This window comes from Euprymna scolopes, chromosome 44, assembly GCF_053919585.1.
Source record: "Euprymna scolopes isolate OS-2025 chromosome 44, ASM5391958v1, whole genome shotgun sequence".
In the NCBI taxonomy this organism is placed as follows: Eukaryota; Metazoa; Mollusca; class Cephalopoda; order Sepiida; family Sepiolidae; genus Euprymna; species Euprymna scolopes.
In genome coordinates, this window is record NC_136525.1 from 25,484,273 (window position 1) to 25,502,295 (window position 18,023).

The window sequence follows — 18,023 nt, forward strand, 5'->3', positions numbered from 1 at the left end:
ATCTTTTTTAAATGAAATTGTTAGTTGAACGTACAGAATGGTTAAAAAAAACGCTCTCCCCATGTTAAGAATGGCTTTATAAATAGAAAATGAAAAGATCTAACTTTTTTTTCATTTATTTTAAACAAGCATTCGTGACCCATTTGGTCTAATATTTAATTTATATCTTAAGGTCAATAAAACTAATTAAGATAATGCAGAAATGAATGTAAAAAAAAACAAAAAAAACAAAGTATTAACGATTGTTTATTTGGATAATTTAAACGCGAAAAAAATATAAAAAAAATTGGATGCTGAAAACGTACAAAGTTAAACAATACGTTTTATTGTCGTGTTGATTATTTGTAACGCACATAAATATTTTTGAAGTTATTCATTTATGCTGGTAGTGTAGAAGAAAATGAATGAATGTTTTTAAGAAAGGTGTATTAAAAAATGCAGAATAAATTAAAAAAAAAAAAAAACTAGGAAGAACGTGGGTAAATCACTGTTGTAAAATGCTCTTATAGTTGTCAACGGGTTAAAGTTGATTTATTTGTAAGAAAATTGCGACAGTATACTTGCAATACAGAATAGTTGCAAAACATCCTCACCCTTCCCATATTTAATAATAATTTCGAAATAATAACGTTAATATTTCAGTGCGCAGGTCAAATTCTGCAAAAATAGCGATTTGTATTTATTTGTTTATGCTGTTATGGGTTTATGTTTATGTACACATGCGCAACCGGAAGTCGTAAACCGGATGTGGGGGTTACAACACCAGTTACAAGGTCATTTGAGTTTTATATATATATATATATATAAAAAAAATCACGTTTCAGAGAAAATAGAAAACTTAATAGATTTTATTTTTTGCTATCATTAATAAATTACAAGAGCATTTCATAAGTATGCATATTTTTTTTTTCTGGCAACTACATGACTTGTGCATTAGCCGACTCTCTTGGCCATTTAACTAAGAGCAGAGTGTAGTATCTATTTTCTGCCCTCGGTCAATAAAGGAGAAACCTTAAGCTGAGGCAATTCCTATTTTTGTATTATTTGGACTACTATTCTCATTTCGAGTGTTATTCTAACAATGTTTCGGCCAATGTAACCTTCAACCTTCTTCAGGTGTATCTTGTCGAACTCCGGGATCTGTACGGAATTTCAAATGGAATCATTTAATCCACAGGAGTACCCCGACCAGATAGAAATCTTATTGCCCGTATTGAGGAGTAAAAATTCAACCTCCTGAAGAATGTATCTTAGAGCTGAATCTTACTTAGTATTTTATCCATCATGCCACAAGTCCTTGGGAGGAGTAGTATGAATAATTTAAATACAAATTATTAATCCTTATCTAAAAAATTCAGAAACAATTTTTATTTTTATCAAAATCTACAGTACTCCTTATTTTGAGGGGCTGGATTTTCTAAACACAAAATAATCTAACTACCCTCGTGGGGAGGCAAGTAAATAGGTGCATGCACATTATTTTTATTTACTATTAACACTATTTATTCAGTGACAATTGTCCTTACATGCAAGGACAATTTTCCATTTGAAAATTCAAATATTTCAGATTTGCATTAAGTTTGGTCCACTATCATTAGACATCAACAAAGCAAGATTACTTGAATTTCAATTTCTCGCTAAGACCCCTCGAGTTTAACCCTTTTAGACATTTCTAGAATCAAAATCACGTAATGAATTTTGATTAAAATTGGAATAAGGATTATTGACAAAAGGTTTATTAATGTTTATAGCTTGATGTTAATTTTTGTGCTGGGATATAAATATAGTGTTGTGAAAATATATGGCCCTCGCGACAATTATCAATCCAAATGTCGTTTGACATGGTTTTCTGTTCTTCCATCTTTTATTCTAGCCATGTTGTCTTGGCAACTGCCAAGGACACAAGCTCTGGCTTACAAGTATAAAGTACAACGACACAAACTCACAAAATAAAATACGGACTTGAACAACTCGTGTTTAACTCAATTGTCCTCCGAGTGTGTGCGATAAAGGACTCCCAAACGTTATCTGTTGGTAACTGTTTGCAGAAAAGTGTCCAGTTGAGGGTGAAGGAATTACTGTTTTTAGACAATCTTTTTTATACTTGTCGTCCAAACGGTTAAGCTTCCAAACGCTACCAATCGCGTGAAAAGCTGCAGCCTCTGTTGCAGACAGGTGAGATTTATATTATAAACTAGCGAGGGGTACCCGGCGTTGCCCGGATGTTTGGAGGTGTGTGTGTGGGGGGGGGGGTAAAAAAAAGTATGAGGATCGAACCCAAACCGTTGAGGCAAAGTTGTAAATTAAAGTGTGGAAAAAAAAAAGAAAAAAAAAGTGCGACGTTAACCATTGCCCCACCGCGAGATGCTAACGGAAACACGTTTGAATTTATTTAGTTACTTGGATTTGGCAGGTGCCCGTTTTAATGTGTTCAAGTTTGACTGCGGGATAGTACCTTCGTTTACTGCTGAACGCTTCGCCCCCCCCCCAAGATGTTATAGGAAAAAGATGCGGCGAGCGACAAATGTTGAATATTTATCTTCCCGAAATCGAGCAAATTAAATAGACAGGCGAGTTTCGTTGTTAACTGAGATTACGATTTATGTGATATAAAAAGTTTTTAAAAGTTGTGAAGCGAGCGATCGTTTCTCTGAAAGAAGCCTTTTGTAGACATACAGAAAAAGCAAACACACATACATACATTTTCGCTTTTATATATATAGATTATTTCCTCCCATTGTTCAGGGGTTTTGGCAAGAGGGACGTCCATAGTAGAAAAGTGTAAAACTGTTCTGTTTCAGGAATTCATTTTTTTTTTCTTGTATTTTAATAATTTTTTTGATTCAAAAGAAACCCTGTAATTAATTTACTTTGATTGTTTGTGATTTTTTTTATGAAGGTATTAAATATTTTCATAGGAATTTGAGAGTTTAATATTACCGTATATTCGGTCATGTAATTCTTAATTGAACCAAAATTTAATAGAAACCGGTTTTTTATGTGGAAATTCGAAAGTTATTTTGATGTCTTAATAGAAAAGCAATGAATTACAGTGACATGTATGACCAATAAAAATGTAGAACTTAGTTGCTTGTCAGAAAGAAATGATGAAGTGGAATGTATGGAGGGAAAGGTGGTGAATGTGTCAAAATTATAATTGGAAATAATAAAAAAAAATTTTTTTTTTTTTTTTTTGCACAAGGACTCGTACTTGGAAAAATCAATTGTAAAAGTGATATTCCTCTGAAGGTTGAAGATACAATTGTGAATTATTTAGAACCTGTATCCAGTCATGGCTGACAGAACAAGAGCATACTACCTTTGTGAAATAAAGTGTTCGTTCAAAATTCCGTCCATTCTGCTTCCTCTTCATGGGGATTTGGAGTTAGATGCGTATACATAAATTTCTCAAATGAAAGAATAAAAATGAAACGCGATTCTTTTTAATTCAATTGCATTTGTCGATGTTTCTTTATGCTTCTTGTCTTCAATCGTTTTTTTTTTTTTTTTTTAATCATTTTAGTCTTTATTTTCAGAGTATGAACAAACTTATTTGCATGTGGTGTTTCCTCGATCGAGTAAGATCGTAATAAGTGACACCTGCCGGAGTGAATAACGCTAAAAGTATGTTATGAAAGTTCATGTAATTTTTATTGATTGTAACTTGTGAGACATTAGACCACCCTCCCTCTCAGTGAGAAGGTAACGTAACACGTGATCATGTCAATTAGTTTTTTTTGTGAGTCAAAGTGCGAATATATGGAAATGAATTTTGATGAAAATCTTAGGTTTAGATCAACAATATTTATTAATACAGAATTTACTTTTATAATGAAAGCTGCTGTCTATTGAAAGCTGCTATCTCAAAAACCAATGAAAGGGGTGTAACTCAGTGGTGTCTATTTTACTAAAGCCAAGTTCATAAATCTTTTTCTATAACTTTTTTCTGCTAGATATTGTGATCATACAAAATACACACTAAAATATTCCTCAGTTCTAGGATTGAGTTATGTTTATCCCAGGATTAGTGATGCTACTGTGCCGGTTATTGAAGTAATTTTGTGAGTTTTAGGACAAATACATGAATATGAATGAAAATTTTTATTAAAAATATATATATATATATATATATATATATATAACAGAAAAGAAGAGAGAAAGAACAGTGGAGAGAGAGAGTGCAAGTATAATTTTGCAAGTGGAAAATAAGAAATACGGTTCAGTTGGGATTAACTTATTGTTTTTTGAATGTCAGCTTGACCTCCTGTGTGCTAGAAATGAATATAACATGGCCCAAAGAAAGAAATCGTCAGTTCACTTAGAAGCACACACGTATAAAAACTTGTGGCTTCAGAGATGTTTGAATAAGATATAATTAAGCAATAATCATCCATCTCCCTCAGTACTGATGAGTGGTTTGGAACAACCAGGTGAAACCTATTGTCTTCAATTGCTTTTTATCATTAACTTTTTTTTTTTTAATAATTTTTTATCGTTAATTTTTTTTTTTTTTTTTTTTTTTAGCTATGAACAAATTTGTTTGCAGGTGGTGTTTCCTTTATCGAGCCAGATCACCTGTCAGAGTGAACAGCCCTAAAGGTATGTTACGAAAGTTAATTGATTATGGCTTGATATAAGACCTCCCCTAGGAAAGGAGGAGAAAAAGGTGGAGAGAGAAAGAATTGAGAGAAGAGCGGAGAGAGATCGTACAAATATAATTTTGTTAATGGAGAATAACAAGAAATAGGGTTCAGTCAGGGGTCAACTGATTGTGACCTTCCCTAAAAAGAAAGATGATGTAAAATATTAATGTGACCATGTCAGTTATTGAAGCGACGTTAAACAAAGAACAAATATATGAAAATGAATTTGGATGAAAAATCTTGCGTATAGATGAACATATATTTCCAACAAAAAAAGAATTTATTTTTATAATCAATGAATTGAAGCAGCAGTGCGATGCACGTCTATTGAAATCTACTCTCCAATGAATGCAAGCGACGTAACTCCCTACAAAATGTCTGAGATTGTTTGTTCACAAACATGTATTCTAATTGCTTTTGACACATTAGACCTCCCGTAAAAGGGAAGGTATAAAAAAGAGTACAATCATTCTTTAGATGGTATTGACACAGTAATTGCCTACGCCCTTTCACCAGAATGAGGTTCTCTATGGCCAAGAATGCATACATTCTATGCAACACCGACTAAGCGAAAATTGTTTTCTCATAGCAGTTTCAAAGTAGTCAAACCACAACTTACAATAACAACCCACTCCTTTTTTTTTTTTTTCCAATTTATATATTTGCTCAACTGCACCCACAAAAAACAGTAATTTCAGATAATGTAACCCAATTTGTGTTTGGTGAAGGTTGCAATATTTATGGCATGAAACACCATTGAATCCGATCAAGCTTTCAAGTGTGATTGGTGTCAGCTGTACAAACGATCAAATCAAATAAAATTTAAATAGTCTGGTTTGGGCTACTATAATTTTACTACACAATACTTCACAAGATAAAAACAAGAAAATTTATTTAAACATATATACATATATTTTTATTAAATATTTATTATGACTATTTTTCGATTATTTTTTATTCATGTCATTAATTAATTCTTTCTTTTTTACATCTACATTCTTTCACTGGTTTTTTTTTTTTTTTTTTTTTAAGGACATGTACATTTTTTTTTTTAATTTATGACTAATATATTGCAGTTTCATTTAATGCTGTAACCAGCTAATTCTAGCATTGCTACAAATATAATTTGCTGATTTCTTTCTGTCCTTTGATGAGAAGAATAGCAAGAATAGCATCCTTTGAAACTCCGCGGAATAAGGACTTTGTAAATTGTTTTTTTTTTTTTTGTTTTTGTTTTTTTGAGTAATTCAGTCGAACAATAAATTTGATTAAATTTCAACTTCAAGTTTCAATTTCTTTTATATCCAAGCAGGTCTGAATAAATGAGTTTTCATTTTTCTTAACTTTTCTGGAAATTTTCTCGATTTGATGAGCAATTCTTTTAGTATCTTCTGGTACATTATATATTAGGGAATGAGTGATCTTGTGTCCGCCATTTCTTTCTCTGGCGCTTTCGATCGCATGATCATCAGGGGTATTTTTTCTTTTTTCAAATTTCAACTTAGTTTTAATTTCTTTTCTTATAATAAGCTCTACTCTGTATATTGAGCTTTTTTATTTGGTTGGGATTAAAATATCGATATATAAATACTTAGTATTTATATTAGATCGAAGTTTAGCATTATTTATATCAGGTAAACATTGCATCTCCTTTGATTTCACCACACACACACACACACACACAAAAAGAAAGTCTGCACTTGTAATTTTTTCAAAAACTGCAAATTTAAGCTAAATTTAATGTAACTGTTTAAACAAACTATACCTAATTTGATCGGCCTTTTCTTCTATAATTTTACCTGTTCATATTTGGCTTTTAATTGAAATACTAATATTCACACAAACACAATGAACCAGCTAATATTTAGTAGCATAGCCCTTCTGCAATTTAACATCCTGCAATCTTTTGGAAATTCCTTGAATTAGATTGCAGCAATACTCCGGGGAAAGGGCATCTTACTTTTCTTTAATTTTTGTCCAAAGTTCTTCCAAATTTGAAATTTTATCATTGCGTAGCTGTTGCTTGATGTAATGCCATACATTTTTGATATGATTGAGGTCTGGAGATTGTACGGGCAAATACAAACATGGAATATCATGCTCTTCCAGGAACCTCTTGACATTGCCAGCTGTGTGAATGGGAGCATTATCCTGCTTGAAGATGGGATTATCAGCCGAATTCTGAACAAAGTAGGGTAGAAAATGCTCAGTCAACATATTAATGTACTTGGTCATATTAATTCGACCTTGAAAGCGAACTATAGGCCCTGGACCATTGGTACTAATGCCCCACACCAAAACTGAAGCTCCACCGCCTTGCAGCGTTGAAACTGAGCACCTAGGATTAAATTCTTTGTCTTTCCTCTGATGGATGTACTGCCTATCATCACTGCCTAGCTTACTGAACTTGCTTTCGTCGCTAAAAAGCACTTTTGACCAATATGAAGAGTCATGATCTTCATTGCATCTGACGAAGTTCAGACGGTACTTTCTGTTCTTTACAGAAATCATTCGTTTGCGTCTTGCAACATATCCTTACAAATTAAATTCCTTTAATCTGTTCTTGACAGTAGAAAGAGTACTTTTTAACAAGATTGTACTGTTGTTGGATTTGGGGAGCCATTTCAAATCTGTTTCTTAGGCTGCGAATCTTAATAGCATTGTCTTTCCTGTTAGAAGTCTCTAATACGACCAGATTTAGGGCATCATGAACACTACTGGTGTTTTGGTGCTTTTGCACAATCTTTCGTACCATTTTCTCGTCACATTTCAATCTGCGGCCGATTTCTTGATTGGATAAACCATAAAGGTGGATATTAATGAGCTAACGATCACTAAGAGAAAGTCGTGGCATTTGTTACATTGTATAACTTGGAACAACAACAATTACGATTAGAGATGCTTTGTTGCCTGTTGGTGGATAATTTAAACTGATTTAGGGGCCATAATTTAAGCTGGTTTTCAGCGAATTTGTTACTGCGGACTTTCTTTTTGTCTCCTCAATTTGAAGTTATTTTTTTAAATTGACGTGAACACTAGAATATTTCAACCAAAAGTCAAATATGAACAGGTAAAATTATAGAGGAATAAAAGGCGAATCAAATGAGGTATAGGTTGTTTAAACAGTTACATTAAATTTAGCTTAAATTTGTAGTTTTTGAAAAAATTACAAGTGCGGACTTTCTTTTTGCTGGCACTGATTTATATATATATATATATATATATATATAAGACAGAAAAGAGAGAGAGATCTATTAGATGGGATTAATCATGTCTGAACGAAGAGGTCTTTTAAGTTGAATATCTTATTAGATTGAAAATGAATAATCAGAAAGACGCTAAAATCTAGTTTTAAGTTTCGATTGAGTAAGTTAATTAGAATACAAAACCGTTCGGATGAAGGTCTTCATCTTTGACACTATTGCAAACCTCGCCTTCGCGTAGGTGTCATTCACATCTGATAATAGTTGAATATTCAATAGAATGATTTCACTTGTGAAGGAATTACTTGCTTAAGTGTCACATGCAGAAACTTTTCAAAAGTCAAAACTTGGCACCATTAATTATAGTGCAATCTTTCCTCTCTTTTGACGAAATGGATTTATGAGCAGATGAGTTCAAGAAAGCCATACGCAGGAGGAAAACCGAGGAGGCAGACACAAACAGAGATGTGAAGACAATCTGGTCAAGGAAATAACTTATAGGTCCCTTTTGTTTTGATTTGAAACCGATGGTATAGATGTTCTGATCTTCTGTAGAACACACACACACACATATATATATATATATATATATATTTGAATAAAACTCAACTTCTATTGGATGTTTCCCTTATGTGATTGAATATATTTATAAAGGGTGGGAGGAGGGTCTTTCTTCAGATATTATTCTTTAGCCAGTGTGATCAAATTTTGGAAATTTTTGTTCTTTTTTTAAGCATCCGTTTTCTTCTTTACTCTTATTCAACCCTGCATGACTCATTAATATTTGTTTGTACGGTTGTGTGATGGCAGCATCGGCTATATGCACGACAAAATGTGAGACAATTATGAACAAATAAAAATATAGGCATTCGCCTATATTCAAAAATAAATATAAAAATCGTGAAAATATACTTTTTTTTATTGGAATGAAACTCGATAGTATATGAATTAAACGTTATATGGGGGGGGGGGTATGTGAAGCATAAAAAGTTCGTTTTTTGATTTTTAATATTTTATTTTGATATTTCAAACTGCCTACCACTTTTGATCACAAAATGTAGCAAAATAACAATAAAAGACCTTTGAAAAACTAGAAATTTGTTTTTGGCTGCCAAAATTTATAGAAATCGTTCCCATGAATTTTCGCAACTGTGAAAGAGGAATGGTGACTTTTTTTTTTGACGTATTTGCATTCGTTTCAATCGGGATCAACTGATTTCAAGATGTATAATAAATGATTTAAAAAGAATGTATTGGACGGAAAAATAAATAACAAGTGAAGCATGCATGGTCCCCCGTGAATGTACAATGAACGAGGCATAAAAAAATTACTAAATTCAGCACTTGCCCCCCCCCTCCCATTTAGCTTCAAAAGTCCCCCAGGGGACGTCAAATCCTGGTGAAAATGAACGATGCAGTTTTAGGCCTTAACCTATGTAAATTTGAGTTCTGCACTATGCAAAAAAACAAATGATTTGCACCCCCCGCCACCATTTAACCCCAAAAGTCCCCAAAGGCCTTAACATATTTAAATTTGAGTTCAGCACCATGCAAAACTGCTAAATAGACATACACAGAAAATTTTGGACAAATGTGGTAAAATAGTCCCAAAAATTACAACTTTTCAGAAAGTTTTATAAAAATCCAAGGCATTAAATTTTTTTTGTATAAGCACAAAAGTGTCAATTTTAGCCATTTTAACCCGAAAGGGACCCTTAAGAGGAGCAATTGAAGTTTTCCCAGAAAACCCGTTCTGTTACTTTTTTTTTTTTACTCATATCATGTTTAATGTTTGTGCAAAATTTCAAAAAATTCCAGGGTGTAGTTATTGAGAAAAGCGCGGACGGACAAACGGACAAGGGTGAAGTTACAGTCAGGGTACGAATAATTAAATAAAAAGAAAATGATATACGAGTGCTAAGAATAAGCATATGCATATATGTAGGTAAACATGTAACACTATTTTTGTGGAAATATTTGTATGGTGTCTTTACTTTAGTCTAATAGATTTTACGGTTTAACATACACATAGGTTTCATTAGATTTCTGTTTGTAAATTTTTATTGAGGGGAAATCAAAGTCTTATCAGGAGGCATTTAATGTCGTCTAGTGTATATCCAGGTGGATTAAAGTAGTCTGCTAGTGGAGTGAAGGGGGATTTTTGTTGAATTGATGATTCAAACAATTCCTCAAAGATATATTCTGTTACAAATAGAGCAATATATATAATAAATTATATTGGAACTGTTATATGTCCAATGCGGCGGTTTGAGTTGAATGTTGGTTTCTGGTATGTTGAACAGGGTGTGGTGTTATGCATATTAGCCATCGTGGTTTATTACTTTTGCTGTGTGTTTTATTGTTTTGTGCGCGTTTACATGAGCAGGTGAGAATGGCCACAAGGTTGGTTGGTTGCTTGATTGCATTAATAGGTGGAATGTTAAAGATGAACTTCATAGGAATAGTTTTAGGTTATTGAAAGTGTTTTTAAGGTTAGTTGTGATTTTGTGCACGTGTTGGCGATGATGGAAAACCATACGGTTGTTAGTGTTTTTTGTTTGTATTGAAGTAGAGGCATTCTGTCAAGTTTATTAGTTTTCATGACTTGTCTAATGTATTTAATGGGGTATTGGTTATTAATGAATTGTTTTGTAAACCTCGTGGCATGGTGCATGTAGTCTAAAGGTTCAAGTATCAGTGCTTTATATGCATGAACTGTAAATAGAGTTTTTCAGGTTTAAAGGATGGTTGTAGAAATTGAGGAATGTTCCATTATCAGTCGGTTTCGTGCCGAGGAATGTAGATATGTTATTGTTATGGGATATGACTGACATCTAAAAATGGAATAGAATTATATGAATGTTCCATGGCAGATTTTATAAGGTTATGAAAATTGTTGATGTATTCGTTAAAGTACTTTAAATTGGCGACCAAATAAATAAAGAAAATGTCATCAATATATTGGTATGGGAGGGCTTGAGGGGGAAATTTTGAAAAGGTTTTGATTCTTAGCATATGCAGAAATATGTTGGTAAAGTTGGGGCCATTTTCGTGTTCACGTCAGTGCCTTTTGTCTGGAGATAGTTTTGGTTGCTAAATTGAAAGTTGTTGTAAGAGTAAAGTCGCAAATATCTTGCATTTTGTCCGAAGGGAAATTAATGTTTTACAGACCCACACACCCTTATGCAGGTGTTTAGTGCACAGACCTGATATGTCCAAATTGACTAAAATACCTACTTATAAAAAATTGTCGATTTATCTCATAGCATTTAGAAAGTATTTGATAAAGTCAGTTGCGTTGTGTTGATTGAAACAAACGCAAATGTGTTAAAAAAAAAAAAAAAAAAAAAAAAAAAAAAAAAAAAAAAAAAAAACACAGGAAAATTAAACTATTTCAAAAGATTTTTGCAATGAATGAACGTAGCCCCCCCCCCCCCCAAAAAAAAATTTTCCACTTCATCCAACGTCTTTTTTTGTTATTTTGCTACATCTTATGACTGAAAGCGGAGGATCACGTGAAATATCAAAAACATTGTTTATATGCTTCATACACCCCTCCCATAAACTTGCATCTTCACACACACACATATATATATATATATATATATATATATATATATATATATATATATAGTCATGAACACACAGTACTGTTTTGTTGTATCACAAGTGCCACTACACTAGCACCTCTCCTAAGTTGAGAATTAAACCTAGAACCATCGCATGGCAGTCTTTGATAGTTTGATATATATAATTAAAAACCCTCTTCTCTCACTAATAATGACCTATATATATATATATATATATATATATATACACACACACACACACAGGTCATTATTAGTGGGAGAAAAGAGAAGAGGGTTTTTTTTATTTTAAGTCGGACATTTTAAAAGTCAGACTTTCAAAAAATTATAACTGATTCAGGTCATCAGCTCCGCAACTTAGATTTGTCAAAACCAATATTTACAAACAAGCCTGAATTCTAGATACAAATCTACCTAAGTAGGATTTAATCCACATATCCTTAATCTATCACAATCTAATAGACAATCAATAAAAATGTATCGATAACATACGATTCATCATCAGGTCACCAATGAGTTTATTACAATCCTTGGTTTATGCTAAAAAATGTAAATAAAAAATTAAGCTCATAAAATTATTACAGACTAGCGGGATTTATCCGATGTTGTCCAGATGGAGGCTATAAACAAATAATTGTGCAAGTTCTGAGTTCAAACTAATTTTAAATAAAGAAAAAGAAAGATTATGAAAAAACAAGAACAGTCTTGATCCACCATATTTAATAAGGGGATACAACTCAACTTGAATTAAAGACATCAAAATTTGTCTTGTAATGGCTATGATTTACAATCGCTAAAAATCGAAAAAAAGATTTTTCGATATAAAAAAATATATAATTTTTGGAATATGACATTTTGTTCCGTGATACGTACGTACATAAAGATGTTTCTGTATTTTTGTTTTTAGGTTGAACTCTGAACTGGCATCGAAATAATTTAAAATAGTCATATTTACCAAACTTTTTTTAAGATAGGATTTAAAATTCATTCTATTTTCATTTGAATTATAATATTCGATTAATAGTAAATACAAAAAAAAAAATGTAAAATCTGTATTTATCAAAGTTACATATAGGTGAGAAACAGATACACAGGATCTTGTTGAATATTTTTATCCACACAGATGATGAAACGTTTCTTGAAAATCATGTTCAAAAATACATTCGAAATGAAAAAAAAAACGCGCATTTAATTCTACATAAGTCAAATGTACATTTTTAAACACGATTTTTACATATTCGTTTCAGTTCAGCTATTTTGAATTGGGTTAATAGTAAATTAAAATATGAAAGTTACAAATAGGCGAGAAATACACACGTGATCTTGTCTCATAGTTGTAAGTCAGATGAACAGTTTCTTGTATAGCGTTCAATATTACAGCATTACCGAATTAAAAATGTGGGTTCAATTTATGTAATAAAAAGCGAGTAAAGTTTTGCCAACTCAACCTCCACATTGTTGAATAATCTTGGTTTTTCAATATCAGGCACGAAAATTGCATAAAAAAATAAACAAAGCTCTGTAAAAGTGGATATGATAGAGTGACGACTATCCAGCACATTCTGGAAATATCGTAAGATACTACTGCAGCGCTCTGGGAATGATGCTTCGACTCTGAAACCGTTGTTGAACCCAGAGTCATCACTGAGGAAAGCTGTTGAATGCAATGTTGCTGTGCAAGCAGCAGTTATTGTCTAAACATATAAATAAGTGTGTGTGTATATATCTCGAGATCAACAGGAAAAAAGGCCGCAGAAGACAAACGTAGGAGGAAAGTGTCATCTGCCCAGGGCCTCCCATGCCCTGGGTATTACAGAGTACGCAAGTCGAGGATTGGTCTGCACAGTCACAAGAGGACATGCCGCCAAGGACAACCTTCCTATTGATCCTCAGAACCAGCCAAGAAGAATGAATATATAAAATTCTTTAAAATCAGCTTTTCCTTAATTTATTTTAATAATTTTTCGATTCTTTGTCTAATTTACTAATTTAATTCAATGTGTATTTATCACGCTACGTTAGATAAACTTTAGATAAACGCAGGATTTTGTTTATGAAGACATTATCAGACTGGGATAATTAAGAAAAAGAAAAAAGAAAAAAAAAGAAAGCAAAGAAAAAAGACAAAAGAGCAGGACAAAATATTCAAGAGAAACGAAAAAAAAAAAAAAAATGAAGTAAAAAAAAAAAGGCGTCATTCGGCATTTCTATAATTAAACAATAATTCAATGCGTATTTATCAAAGTTACGTAAGGCAAGAAATGCAGACACACAGGATTTTGTCTGATCGTTTTATTAATACAGATTATCTGACTTGGATTATTGATGAGAGGGAGAGAGTCAGAAAAGAAATGGAGAAGAACAGGCGTCATTCAACATTTCTGTCTACCACAGCAGGTCACACTAATCATCACACACACACACACACACACACACACACACACACACACACACACACACACACACACACACGTCTAGATATATAGACACACTAATTATCACATACACACATCTATATAAACATGGAGTTGAAATACCAAAAGCTAATTTACTCGGGTCAACAGTTATTTTGTGTTTTTGAGTGACGTAAATTACATGCTTATTAAAGTAATTAAGTACCGGGATAATAATAAATAAGTAAAACTTTCCCTTCTGCAGTCGTTAATCTCGATAGTTTCAATTCAATAAACACAATACAGTGAAACCTGCGTTTACTTATGTAAGCACTTTATTTGCTTTACTCTTTCGATGCGCGCATAGGTCACAGACAGCAATTCCCTCCCTCCAGCATTATTCTAGAATTCTCTCTGCCTCAATCCAATTATTTCATCATCTCCGGCAGGGAGGTGACGGTGGCTAAGTGGTTAACGATACAACCTGCGTGTTCCAAGTTCGAATCCCGTTTATTCTGTAACGTTGCACCCACGTTTACACACGTTTTAACATGTATGGACCCATCACGTTGTAGACTCCGTCGCAAGAGAGACCAAGACAAAGAATAACTCGACTTATTTTCTTTCCGTTGGAACATTTATTTCCGGGTAATTTCACAAATAAAATGTGATCCTTGGTCTACGCACACATTCTTTTTATATTTTTCTTTTCTTCCTCGTCGTGACGTCACTTTGCACACGGCTCGGAATTTGCATACAACCGCCATAGTGCGTCTGCGCTCTGTTACAATTCCATAGGAACACTTTCACTTGGGGCATGTCGTAAATACCCGATATCTTTATAGAAAAAGAAAAATTCTTAATAGAAAGATATCGGGGAAACCAATGCCAACAAATTATCATGAATGATGCTCATCATCTTCGGCAGCGCAGTTTTAAAGCTATGGAATCAAAGTGACAAAAACAGACAAAGATGTGAGACAAATCCAACTTTTCAAAAAGCGATACTCTGGATTGGGATCGAAAATAAAAATTGTTTCACGATTTCTCTTACTAACCAGAGAGAAAACATGTGTAGTATAAAAACAGATACTACACTTGCTTCTAATGAGAGTCAGAGTCAAGGAGTGAGATCCTTTAAAAATTCAGGAATCAAAGATTGCGGTTACTAACTCCACATCTTGGTTTTCATCCGGCATCACTTTTTGTGAATGCAATTCTTTAGATTTTGTTCATTAAAAACTAACAGATAAACAAAATATTTTTAAAAATTACTAATTGATCACTTATTAAGGCCTGGGCGCTACTCAAGGATAAAGACTAAAGAGATTATCAACTGGATGGTGAACACCACACAAGGATTTGAAACAACCAGAGGATTGGAAATAAGATTTCTTGAAAGGAATTGTTTAAACAAGTGCTCTGCTCAATAAGTATTTGTTTATATTATACTTGAAGACAACTATGAAAAAGCAGATTCGTGGTATTTTCCATAGATGGGATATTCTAGGAAAGAATCTTTGTTCGTGGAAGTTGTAAGTTTTTGGTACAGAGAGGGAAAAAGTTCTTTTTCAGGTTGTAGCTAGGCGGGTTCTTGATGTGAATGTTTTAAAAGAGCAGACAAAAGATTGGAGCTCAGTCGAGCATCCACCATCAATATTATAAATTTTTTTGTAATAAAACAGTGGATTTTGCTTTAAAAATTATAGATCTTTTTGCATATTTCTCATGAAAAACGACAAAAATATGAAAAGGGGAATTACCCAAATACAAGAACAAAAACTAAAAAAACGCAATCACAGAAAATTGCAAATCTGACCCCTTACATATAAACTATGACCCTTAAAAATTAAAGATCATTCATGGTTGCATTGTTTGTAAAAAAAAAATTTAAAAAAAAAAAAAAAAAAGTTGAGATCATAATTTGTTTCAGAGTGTTTTTTTTTTGTTTGTTTTTAAAAACGTGAATAACCAGTGGTAAAAAAAAACTGAAATGAAGAGTTTCCCAACCTGGTGGCCATGTGTGTGAAGATAGGGTAGTTTGAAAACATTTTTTTCTAAACAATTCTAATCAGCTTCAACTAAGAAAGTCAAAATTAAGAGAAAGACACTGTTTTAAGTTGGATGGCAAGCAAAAAGGAGTCTCTTGCCTACAAAAACGCAGATTATATTGCGTTGCAAAACAATCTGACACTGCCCGGCAATCTCCAGACTCACTCTCTGTGTCACATGTGGAAGGGGAAGTTCTCTTTTCTCACTTCCTCTCACACCATATCATGTGAGGAGACAGGAAATCATTATTTGATGAAATGAGAATACAGCATTTGTCTTAATGATCATCCAGGTTTTGATGGGATGCGTTTCATGTCAAAAAAACTCAAAACAAGCAATGAAAACAGCAGCTCAGTGAGAACTTCTTTTAAAGCCAATTATATGAATAAATGTAAATTGTTGTCATATATAATTGGATGTTACTTACCATTTCTATTAATAATCCTGGTACAGTAAGACCCGCAGATACACACCAGTTGAGGGATCCTGCTACTTCCCTGCAAAAAAAAAAAAATATAAAGAAATGTTATGTTAATAATATGTTAACATTTGAAATGCACGCACGAACACACCTGTATAAAGTATATGTGTGTATATATAATATGAGCAAACAGTTAATGAAATATGTTAAAAAACACTTTGAAATGAGTTAAAAACATTTAATTTGAAAAGGAAACACTAGATAAATGGATAATCCTAATATATATATATATATATATATTCTAAACTAATAAATGGATCATTAAGTATTAAATTTTAGACATTTTTAGAATCGAAATCATGTCATATATTTTGATCAAAATTGTAATAAGGATTCTAGACATAAGATTTAATATTACAAGGGAAGTTCCAAAAAATCCGCCTATTTTTTCATTCCGCCTGAATAGCTCGGAAGCGATTGCAAATTGATATCATGACTGAACTTATGCATTCATTACCTGAAAGTTTCATCTGTGTTGCAGATATTGACGATGTGCGACTCAAAAAAGCAATCCTGTCATGAATATGCATCAGAAGCAAAAATGCGTCATAGAATTCCTCCATCCATAAAAAAATTGAACTGATTAACATCCATTGGCGCCTGTTGAACATTTACCAAGCTGACGCAGTTGTTATGACTGAGGCATCAAAAGAGGCTGGCAAAAGTTCATTGAGAATGATGGTGACTATGTAGAAAAATAATTCTGGAGTACAAAAGGTCGCTTGTTTGATGGTACAACTTTCATCTTCATAACTTTTCAACATTTTGAGTTAACAAATATCGGAGGCTTTGTTTTTGGAACGAGCTTTGCATATCATGATTTTAATCTTTGCAAGGAGACCAAGATACAAAACTATTCTGTTCTTGGAATTTATTTTACCTGTCCTGAGACAAGTATATGTCAGTATGTATTTTGCATCATTAAAATATATAGGAAAAAAGCCTATATTCAATTATATTTGATGTATAGTTGCGCACTGTTGATGATGGCCTCCGAGATGTGTCTCATATATAAATTAAGAAAATGGTGTTCTTCAACTCAAATACTTAATTGAAAAAAAGATTAAATTTATTTAAAAAGTTAAAAATTGTTTTCCATAAAATTTGGTTACCATTTTTTTTTTTTTTTTTTTTTAATTTTCACCATAACAAGCAAGTTTTTCCTAAAACTAAATATTCACCGGCGGGGGGGGGGGGGTGCAAAGAAGCACCAAATAATTAAAAACTGCTTACCAGCAGCAACTCTGAAAATGCTTGACTGAGCTTCAATCTATGATACAAAACATAGACATCTAGTTACATCCACTATCTGACTAAAACTAAGCGCAAATTCCATGAACAAAGTTTATTTCCCAGAACTGCCTCCCTGTGGAACTATACTGTGAGGCTGCTTTCCAACTAACTGCAACATGGTCGTTTGCAAGTCCAATATAAAAAAGTTCTTGTTCAATCGTCCTCTTAAATAATCAAATTATATCCAATTTCCACCATAATTTATCATTATGTTGTCTGATCGACTTCCTGTCACTTATTAACCCTTATCCTCAAGTGGTTTCAGGCCTTGATAAGCAGTGACTCCTTTGTAAAAAAAAAAAAAAAAAAAAAATGGTTCCTACACTTGGTAAATAGATATTACGGTTCTCAATTTTTTAGATGAAGATTGA

At 32.8% G+C, this 18,023-nt stretch overlaps 1 protein-coding gene across 2 annotated transcripts in view; it reads right to left on the reverse strand.

Annotated features, from left to right (window-relative positions):
- The window catches only part of LOC145268743 (calcium uniporter protein, mitochondrial-like), a 481,469-nt gene that overhangs the window by 247,826 nt on the left and 215,620 nt on the right, over positions 1-18,023 (reverse strand). For both annotated transcript variants that reach the window (XM_080124334.1, XM_080124333.1), the window contains exon 2: positions 16,306-16,375. In XM_080124334.1, coding sequence (XP_079980460.1) covers positions 16,306-16,375 — 70 coding nt within the window. The remainder of the gene's footprint in view (positions 1-16,305; positions 16,376-18,023) is intronic.